This window comes from Myxine glutinosa, chromosome 1 (assembly GCF_964187855.1).
Source record: "Myxine glutinosa chromosome 1, kmMyxGlut1.1, whole genome shotgun sequence".
In the NCBI taxonomy this organism is placed as follows: domain Eukaryota; kingdom Metazoa; phylum Chordata; class Myxini; order Myxiniformes; family Myxinidae; genus Myxine; species Myxine glutinosa.
The window spans coordinates 100218128-100228930 of NC_136261.1; the positions used below are offsets into that span (position 1 = coordinate 100218128).

Genomic DNA, 10803 nt, shown 5'->3' on the forward strand with positions numbered 1-10803 from the left:
GGGTCCGCCCGCAGGAGGGCGGCCCCGACGTGGGGGTCGGGCCACTGGCGGTGGATGGTCCACATCGAGGTGGGCCGGCTTGAGGCGGTCTACCGAAACGCGGTCAGGAGTACCGCCGATGTCCAGGGTGAAGTGCTTCGCCCCGGTCTCCAGCACGCGGAAAGGCCCGTCGTACGGGGGCCGCAGTGGTGTCCGATAGGCATCGTGGCGGACGAAGACGTACTCCGCCGTGCGAAGCTCCGGGGCGACGTGCGTCGGTGGGTGCCCGTGGCATGCCGTTGGCACCGGGGCGAACCTCTGGGCGGTCTCTTGCAGAGCGGAGCGCTGCTGTGCCGCGGACCATGGTGCTGTGGAGTCGGGGAGGAACTCGCCCGGCACCCGCAGCGGTTGCCCGAAGACCAACTCCGCCGCGGATGCGCGCAGGTCCTCCTTGGGCGCCGTCCGGAGGCCCAGCAGGACCCAGGGGAGCCTGTCGACCCAGCCGCCGTCGTGGAGGGTGGCCCGGAGCGCGGCCTTCAATGAGCGGTGAAATCGCTCACACAGGCCGTTAGCCTGGGGGTGGTAGGCCGTGGTTCGGTGCAGCCGGACCCCGAGCCCCTGCGCAACCGCCCCCCAGAGCTCCGAGGTGAACTGGGGGCCGCGGTCGGATGAGATGTCTGAGGGGGCGCCGAACCAGGCGACCCAGGTGGCGATGAAAGCCTGCGCGACATCGGCCGCCGTTGTCGACGCCAAGGGCATGGCCTCCGGCCACCGGGTGGTGCGGTCCACCATGGTGAGGACGTAGGTGAAACCCCGCGAGGGGGGCAGAGGTCCCACCAGGTCCACGTGGACGTGGTCAAACCGGCATTCCGGCACCGTGAACGGGGCCAACGGGGCCTGGGTGTGCCGGTGCACCTTGGCGCGCTGGCACGCGAGGCACGTCCTGGCCCAGCCGCGGACGGCCTTCCGGAGGCCATGCCAGACGAACTTGTCGGCGATCAGCCTTTGGGAGGCCCTCGCGCCCGGGTGGGACAGGCCGTGGATGGCGTCAAACACCTGGCGCTGCCAGCCCGCGGGCACGATGGGGCGAGGACGCCCGAGGGAGACGTCGCACAAGAGGGCCACGCCCGCGCCGTCGAACGGCACCTCGGTGACGCGGAGGCCCGTGACGGCGGTCCGCAAGGCCTGGACGTCGGGGTCAGCGGCCTGATCCGCTGCCATCCGGGCATAGTCGATGCCGAGGTGGACTGCGTGGGCGACGGCCCGGGAAAGGCAATCCGCCACCGGGTTGTCCTTCCCCGCGACGTGCCAGATGTCCGTCGTGTACTCGGACACGGCCGAGAGGTGACGCTGCTGCCGGGCCGACCACGGCTCGGTGACCTTGCCCATCGCGAAGATCAGCGGCTTGTGGTCGACGAAGGCAGTGAACGCCCGGCCCTCGAGCAGATGGCGGAAGTGCCTGACCGCCAAGTGAAGTCCGAGCAACTCGCGGTCGAAGGTACTGTAACGGCGTTCAGGCGGGCGAAGCTGCCGGCTAAAGAACGCCAGCGGTTGCCAAGCTCCATGCACCCATTGCTCGTGCACCGTGCCCACCGCGTAGTCCGAGGCATCGGTGGTGAGGGCGATCGGTGCATCGGGCGCCGGGTGCGCGAGCATGGTGGCGTTAGCCAAGGCGAGCTTCGCGCCCGTGAACGCCGTGTCCATCTGCTCGGTCCAGGTAACGTCGCCTTTGCCCGGCTTACCTCGGAGAGCTTCGTGCAGGGGGCGCAGGAGCTGGGCGATACGGGGCAGGAACCGATGGAAAAAGTTCACCATGCCCAGGAACTCCTGCAGCCCTCTGATCGTGCGGGGGCGCGGAAACCCCTTCACCGCCTCCACCTTGGCCGGCAGGGGGACGGCTCCGTGCCTGGTGACACGGTGCCCCAGAAAATCGATTGTGGCGGCGCCGAACCGGCACTTTGCGGGGTTCACAATCAGGCCATGCTGGCCCAGGCGTTCGAAGAGCGTGCGGAGGTGGTGTAGGTGCTCTTCGCGGGACGCGCTGGCGACGCGGATATCATCCAGGTAGACGTAGACAAAATCCAAGTCGCGCAGGACGCTGTCCATCAGTCGCTGGAACGCCTGAGCCGCATTCTTCAGACCGAAGGGCATGCGCAGGAACTCGAAGAGTCCGAATGGCGTGATGACCGCCGTCTTCGGGACGTCCTCCGGCCTGACGGGGACCTGATGGTAGCCGCGTATGAGGTCCACCTTCGAGAAGAAGGACCTGCCCGCCAAACGGGCGGAAAAGTCCTGAATGTGGGGGACGGGGTAGCGGTCGGGAGTCGTGGCGTCATTGAGACGGCGATAGTCCCCGCACGGTCGCCATCCCCCGCCGGGCTTCGGCACGATGTGCAGCGGCGACGCCCAAGTGCTCTCTGAGCGCCGAACGATGCCGAGTCGCTCCAGGGTAGCGAACTCCGCTTTTGCCACCGCCAGCTTCGTCGGCTCGAGGCGGCGTGCCCGGGCGTAGACCGGTGGGGATGTGATGGGCCACCCCGTGCTTGACGGCCCCCGCCGAGAAGGTGGGCCGCGTGAGGGCCGGGAAGCCGGCGAGGAGGCGGGTGAATGCGTCCGCTGCCGGAAGCGTACAGACCAACGTGGCCGGAACCGAATCGTTCGGCAAGCCGCTTGGCAAGCCGCTCGTTGAGCTGGGCAACGCACAAGCGAGCGAGCTGAACGTCTCGGCCTGGACAAGCCGTCTGCGCTTGACGTCGACCAGGAGCCCATTAGCGCACAGGAAGTCCGCGCCAAGCAGTGCCATGGGCACGTCGGCGGTGACGAACGTCCATTGGAAAACCTGCCCTCCAAACCGCAGAGAGAGGCAGCGTTTTCCGCACGTACGGATGGGCGTCCCGTTCGCGGCAAGCAGCGCGGGGCCCCCACGCGCGGCGTGCTTGTCTGACGTGCCGGCGGGAATGACACTCACCTGCGCTCCCGTGTCGCACAGGTAACGGCGCCCGGAGAAGGTGTCCGTTATGAACAGCAGGCTGCTCGAACGGCCGGCGCTCATCGCCACTATTGAGCGCCGGCCCGGGCGTTTCCCGACCCGTTGAAGGAGCACGGCGGATGACACCGCCAAGCTTCGTGGCCGAACTTGGCGTGGAACCAGCACCAGGTGGTGGAGCTGGAAGAGCGCGGCTGGCTCCGCCAGGCCGGTGGAGTTGGCAGGTTTCCCCGCGGTGGCGGTTTTCCCCGCGGCGGTGGGCGGGGCGTGGCGGCGTTCACGAGGTGCGTATCAGCATGCTGCTGAACATCAGCGCGCTGTAGAAGCTGATGCTGTGGAACATGCTGCTGAACATCAGCGCGCTGTAGAAGCTGATGCTGTGGAACATGCTGCTGAACATCAGCGTCGAGGGCCGTGACGGCCACGCCGACGCTCGCCCGCGTGTCCGAAGCGGCGTAGTACCTGTCCGCCTTGGCGGCCAATGCTCGGGGTTCCGTTAGCTCGGTCCCGGCCAACGCGAGGCGAACCTGCGCTGGAAGTTGGCGCCGGAAAAGCGCCCGGAATAGCGAACCGGGGGCTTCGTCGCCCAACAGTGACAGCATATGGTCCATTCGGACCGACGGGCGCGTCTCACCGAGCTCGGGGAGATCCAGGAGGCGGTCGGCCCGTGCGTCGTCCGTGAGGCCGAACGTGGCTAGGAGTAGCCGCTTGAGTGCCTTGTACTTGTGGCCGTCCGGTGGGTGGCGAAGGACGGACACAACTCGAGCGGCCGTGCCGGGCCCGAGGGAGGCGACGACATGGCAGTAGCGCAGGTCGTCGTTGGTGAGGCGCCGAAGCTGAAATTGGGCTTCGGCTTGAACGAACCAGACTTCGGCCTGGGCCTCCCAAAATTCGGGAAGTTTAATCGCCATTGCCTTGTCGTTGGCCATTGCAATGGCGTCGTGTTCAGAAGGATCGCTACGGCAGATCCAACGTCGAGGGTCACCAGTAAAGCGCGGCGTTACGCGCGCTGCTTGTGAGCAAGGAGGAAGCGGACAAGCGGTAACATGTAAACGTCTTTATTGTAAGACTACACTGTAACACTCGAAATGCTCCGGGCTGGTCGCCCGGTGTATGTCATGAGGCCACGCCTACCCCTCGGGCGTGGCCACCGCCCACTTGGTGCGTGGAATGATGTCACCACGCCAGTGGGCTTTTGTGTCCGCCACAATATACTGTTTAAGATGGGCGGAATATATTTTTCAGCATTGCCACATGATGCGGGGAGATGCAGAATGCAAGGATTCAAATTTTTATGTTTTTCGGCAATACGAAATGTTAAATCAAGGAAAATACAATTAACCAAAAATGTAAAATGTCTAACAACTTTTGAAAACCGAATGAGTTTAAGGTGTGAGGGGTTAATTACCTTCGCCACCAAAGGTGGATGGAGGTTATGTTTTCACTGTCTGTTTGTCTGTCCTTCCGTTTGTGAACAAAATATCTCAATAAGTTGTGGACGGATTCGGACGAAATTTGGCAGAGATGTAGCGTATGTGACATGGACTAAATGATTAGATTTTGGTGAGGATACGGATTCGGATTCGGCTACCACAATTTTTAAGTGATTCTTCACCTGGCGTTGGCTTAGCGGTCAGGGTGCCGGCTTGGGATCCTAGGATCCTGGGTTCGAATCCCGGTCGATCGCTGAATTAACGCCAGGGGGGTTGACTCAGCCTGTCATCCTTCTGAGGTCAGCAAATTGAGTACCAGCTTGCTGGGATGAATGATCACGGTGTGTACCCCGATTTAGAATAGGTACACCGTATCCCTGCGCATCGTAAGAGCGTGACCAAGGGTTGGTGTCAGGAAGGGCATCCGGCCATAAAAACATTGCCTCAAACAGGGAACCATGATTGTCATGGGGCCCACAAGGCTAAATCCCGCTCTAGCGGGGAAAAATGGCCTTAAAAAACGATCTTCACCATTGGGAGATAGGGCCTACACTATACATAGCAGGATATCTATAAAAGTTGTGGACGGATTTGGACGAAACATGGTGGACCGGTTTGGTGTCTGCCAATAACAAATAGATTCGATTATGGTGAAGATCTGAATATGGATTCGGATATGAGGATTATTTATTCTTGGTGATTCTTCACCATTGGGAGATAGGGCCAAAAATGATACATAGCAGGATATCTCAAAAAGCTATGGACGGATTTGGACGAAATTTGTTGGACAGGTTGTGTGTGTGTGACAAGGAAGAATCGAAGAATGTTTCTACATTATATAAATTCTGTATTGTGATTTTCTGGTCTACTCTGAGATACAAAGCGTAAACTGTTCACCAGGCGGAGGCATGCTCTGAGTGCCGTTCTAGTTTTTTTTCTGCTGATTTGCAGGAGTTACAGTGCAGAGGGAGAGAAAAGGTATCTAAAACCTTTTATCTCCTCTCCAAGAAGATCTGTCACTCAAGCTTTTGGGTCTCACTATCTGCCATGATCTTTCCTGGGAAAACCACATTTCAAATCTGGCCTCCAAAGCCAGTCGCCGACTGGGCATCCTCCATCGTGCGAAGTCCTTCCTTGGCACACCTGAGCTCCTCACCACATACAAGGCTTTCATCTGCAGCTCAATGGAATACTGCTCTCCCCTCTGGGCTGGTGCTCCTGCCTCACACCTAGCTCGTCTTCACGCTGTTGAAACAAAAGCATTCAGAATCATTGGAATCTCCCGCGATGAAGCTAACTCCAAGGGCCTCTCACTCACTCACCGCAGGCAGGTTGGTGGTCTTTCCGTCTTCTACCGACTCCTCTCTGGCCTTGCCCTCCCAGCTCTCTCTGGGCTCTGGCCCGCAAATATTCCTACAGGTCACACAAGATCTGCCTGCAACCCTCTTATGGTCAAACTGCCAAAATCAAGACTCTCTGCTCACCTTCACTCCTTCATTCCTCTTTTCTCCCGCCTCTGGAACAAACTCCCTCACTCTCTTCAATCCCACTCCACCCTCCAGGTCTTTAAAACAGCTGTTCACCACCATCTCTTATCTTCCCCCATCCAAAACCTTGATCTTTTCTACCCCCGCGAATTTCACCCCAATTCCACTTTTTTGAAATACCAACTCCTGTCCTGAAAGTCCTTGGTGTCCTTGTGTTTTATACTTCTCCCTCCCCCCCCCCCCTTCCCACGCCTCCTCCCCCCAAGCCCTCTCCCTTCCACACATCTCCCTGCTCTCAAATGTTGTGTTTGTGTGCTTCCCCTTCTCTCCCCATCTTGTCTTCCGCTCCCTCTTTTTATATATTTTGTTTGTCTGGTTGATTTGTTTGTGAAGTAAATGTTAGCTCTTTCACGAGCCTCGATTCAGTATACAAAAAAAAAAAAAAAAAAGGCAAGCGCAGATAGGTGAAATCGCAAACGGTGAGATTCGACTGTAGTTGTGATTTGTCTCAGATATATACATAGCTTGTGGATTACGACTGGATATTAGCTACTCAGAATCTTAAGAGAAATTTGGTGCAGGCTGTCATTATTATATCAGGTATTGGAATATTGCTAAGAAGTATATATTTAATCCACTTTTCATAACCATGGCATATCATTGTGAAGTATATTCGATATTTGACTTTACCTGTGTGTGGAAAATGCATTTCTGCTCCTCCTGTGGTAACAGCGATCAACTAGAACGCCACTCAATAGAGCACATACTCCCACCGTGGGTGGCCACTGCTGGGACCTATCTTCCAATGGTAAAAAAATCCTTCAAAAAATTCCTGGATCTGGAATACTATCCTGAGCTTCACCAAAAACTAATCAATTCTTCCTTATCCAAAGGGCAATCATCCCACCAACTTTCATCCAAATCCGTTCAGAACTTGTACACACACACACACACACACACACACACACACACACACACACACACACACACACACACACACACACACACACACACACACACACACACACACACACACACACACACACACACACACACACACGGCGGGAATAAAAAGCGGCTATTGCTGTGGCACTTAGTTTTGTTCATATTTCATTTAATATTTGTTTTCCGTTGCAATATATTGGTAACATATGGTTAAAAGTTCAATCTCACTTTGTTTTGCCCTTGGACAAACTCACACGTGGAAACACCACAAAATCAGACCTTGGATCAAGTGCATATCATATGGTGTGTCCTGGAGAAAAGTACATTGAAATGGGGACCGCAACATTGTATTTACACAAGTCTCAAACATCAGGGAACAACTGCCGTGTTGGCGAAAAATGTGAAATTTTGTCCCGTGTGGAAACCCTGGTCTTTGAGGTTCGAAGAAGGGCCTGATCGGAAATTGACCCTTTTAACCACTATTGAAATGAAATATCCCATGTGGAACTGAATCATTGTATTCAACACATCTGAAACAACAGAGGAACAACTGCTGTGGTGGGTAAACATGTGTAATTTCGTCTCGTGTGGAAGCCCTGGTCTTTGAAGTTTGAAGAATGGCCCAATCGGAAATTGTCCCTTTTGACCACTTTCACAATAAAATATTGCGTGTGGAACTCCACCATTGAATTCAGCATGTCTGAAGCATTAGGAATTGCCCAATTCCACTTATTTCCCAGAATGTTCTGACGGAAGTCAATTTCTTGACATTGAGCTAACAGCTCACGGCCTATTTTGTCTCTAAGTGCCCTTTTTCTATCTTTGAATAAATGCACAAACTCCTTTAAATGAGCATGAAACAGGATAACAAATTTTTGTTCATGTTCTTTACCTTTTGCAGCTTCATATTTCGTATAAAAAAAAACATGGAAGTCGAACATGGTTGCCGCACTTATACAAGCTCCACATACACTGAGTAGTTCTACTACACTCAAGAGTAGTTCATTTATTAATGACTGTGGGAAACTCCAAGCAAATCACATGACAAGGAACTGAAATGAAGCAATAGATGATGCTGACAGAAGGAAGGATTGCTGAATACAACCTGAATTTTCTCCAAATAAAATGCAGAAAATTGTGTGCTGGTGTGTGAGGTAATTAATAAGAGATGAAATTAATGTTAAAATACATCATTAACATACACACATTCCAATGGTACGTAATTAATAAACACTCACATTCAAATGGTACATCATTAATAGATGTATTCACATTCTAATAGTATGTAATTAATGTGTGTAACAGATTTGATCACATTCATGTGACCAGTTTAGCATGCTACCAACCTCCAGAATTTTTCGAGCAGAAGCGTCAAAATCTCACTAAAATACCACAGAGGGGTGCTTGAACTGTATGCCAAATTTCATTGTGATCGGTTTAGTAGTTCTGGCCAATAAGATAGTTTTATGTTTGTAAGAAAATTTAAGAGGGCCACCAATAAAGGGCATAATTAAAATTTAAAAAAATCCTGTTATGATCAAGAGTCCAGATGTGTTCTGTAAACATATGCAAATAGTCATAGCCAGCTGTAACAGTTTTTTCAAAAGCCACTGTGCAGAAATCGTGGCAGGTCTCCGACATTGACTCATGCCTTCATATTAGAGTTAAACATCACCTTTCTTCAAAGGGGTTCAAAGTTTGATCCACTAAATTAAATGATTAATGAAATATATTTTTTGCCAGGTCAGTGTTTTGGGACGGCCACCAGCATGATGCAACCCAGTGCTACCTGCCACATGGTTGGGCTGTCAGCAACTAAACAGACACCCCTCACTAGCTTTACTAGTTGGGAGGGTGACTGACACCCTGCCAGGAGCGAAAGCAACACCTGGAAAAGGGCGGATGAGCTCCCGTAGGGAGCTAATGGCCATCCAGTAAGGAGATGGGATTGTGTCTCCTGAATACCACCCATTCTGTTTGGACCGGTTTGAGTCATACCAAAGAATCTTTAAATGGTACGTGCTGCTTCCTTACTTGAAAAGAATAGAGCACGGACAACCCCCCATCAGTTGGCATCAATTGGGAGGACTTCCTCCTGAGGGAATATCCCACCAAGCACGGTGAGAAAAGCTGCGCCATTGTTGTGATGTCGCTGGAACCTGGAGTGTGTCTGTGTCTGTGCTCTATTACAAGCCTTAGCCCATGTATAATAAATAAATAATTTTTTTTTAAAAATGCTGGGACTGTAAAAAGTCAAATTGGGTGACATCTAGTTCTTCAAGTACATTCAATTGTAGACCACAGCCTTATATAGAGTAAAGAAGGAGAGCTGGGCTGATAACAGTGGGTTTTCATGGGACACGCGAACGGTTCACGAAGGATGCGAATGTCGAAAAAAATGGCAAAGTCCAACATTCGTATTTTAGGCTCCAAAAGTTCGCCAAACATGCACGGGGGTTCGGAAGCGTCGTCAATTGTTCGCAGGAGTCGTTTTTTGTTCAGCGGGTATTTCAAACATTTTTGAAATAGGTGCTCGTAACATTTCAAATTTCACAATGCTCGTAGCATTCACATTTCAAATATCATTTCAAACATTTTTGAAATACCCGCCGAACAAAAAACGACTCCTGCGAACAATTGATGCTTCCGAACCCCCGCGCATGTTTGGCGAACTTTTGGAGCCTAAAATACGAATGTTGGACTTTGCCATTTTTTCGACATTCGCATCCTTCGCGAACCGTTCGCGTGTCCCGTGAAAACCCACCTTAAGAAAGGGGTCTTTCACTCCCAACTTTCAGGAGCAAGAAGTTAATTTTTTTCCTGTTTAAAACTCATTTAAATGAGTTTGTAACATTTATTCAGAGATGGAAAAGGCCACTTTGAGGTAACGCACCATGATACATGCGTTTCAAACCTGAGGTCGTGATATAATATGAGGCAGGTGCACAGCTACAATCACCAAACAGGCCATCACAAACATTTGGTGTGACAGTGGGCAGTTCTGTCTTTCACAGACCAATATTAAAAGGCAGGAATTAGCTAGTTACCAACCTGTGGTGGCTGCCATATGCATTGTAAGGAGCCGTCTCTCTCCAAGCAGAAAAGCCAGGTCCATTAGGATACACCACTTGCTGCCTGCAGAGAGACATTCGATCAAAGGGCATCCATAAAATCTGACAGCCCCAACCATCAAGTGAAATAGAAAAAGGAGTTATTTTTCTAGATAATTTGTGAAAACGTCAAAAAATGGAAGAAGGCACTTGCAAGACATGCTGCACATGAAAATATCATTTTTCCAAGGAATAATGTGGACACCAAAAGCGCAGATACAAAGAAATATACAAAACCTGAAGGGAAACCGAGCACAGCTCCGGCCAGTGCCACGACGCACTGGCGCATTTGAACGATGTAAGTGGAAGCCAAAATGGTTTGGTGAAACCTGAGGAGTAGATTGCTGTGCTCCACCCCGTGTGGGGTATCGTCCATCAGATTGCAAACGATGAGGCTGCACCAATGATCCTCGAGATAAAGATACAGGAGAAACTGCTTCCCTTGAATGACCTTGATGAAAAACTCGCTTACGAAAAGTTGTATCCAACTCTGTGAACAAAATAAGTGATAAAGACAGGTAAGGTGTATGCTCAAAATATTTTCTTACTAATTTCCAACGATGGAACAGTATATTACTCCATGCAAGTTTGATTTACATTTACAAGGAAACTTAGACATCAAAACAAGGAAATACAAAGATGGCACATTTAACCCATAATTTATGTCTCATATCCACAGCCCAATACACACATCTATTGCAGGAAGTGATAAACATACACTTCCCAGGAAGAACAAGGTTTCCTTACCAGCTTCGATCAAAACTAAAGCTTTTCATAAGAATTGAAAAGCAACCACATGGCTGATCTACCAGGGGTAGTACAAATTGCTAAAGGATTGCACAAGGAACAGTGTACGAGCACCT

At 51.9% G+C, this 10803-nt stretch overlaps 1 protein-coding gene across 3 annotated transcripts in view; it reads right to left on the reverse strand.

The window, feature by feature from the left end:
* LOC137426786 (UDP-N-acetylglucosamine transferase subunit ALG13) overlaps positions 1-10803 on the reverse strand; it is a 179688-nt gene that overhangs the window by 94832 nt on the left and 74053 nt on the right. For all 3 annotated transcript variants that reach the window (XM_068115685.2, XM_068115676.2, XM_078775122.1), the window contains 2 exons: positions 10178-10430; positions 9882-9965 (listed from right to left, as the gene is read on the reverse strand). In XM_068115685.2, the coding sequence (XP_067971786.2) occupies positions 9882-9965; positions 10178-10430 (337 nt within the window). The remainder of the gene's footprint in view (positions 1-9881; positions 9966-10177; positions 10431-10803) is intronic.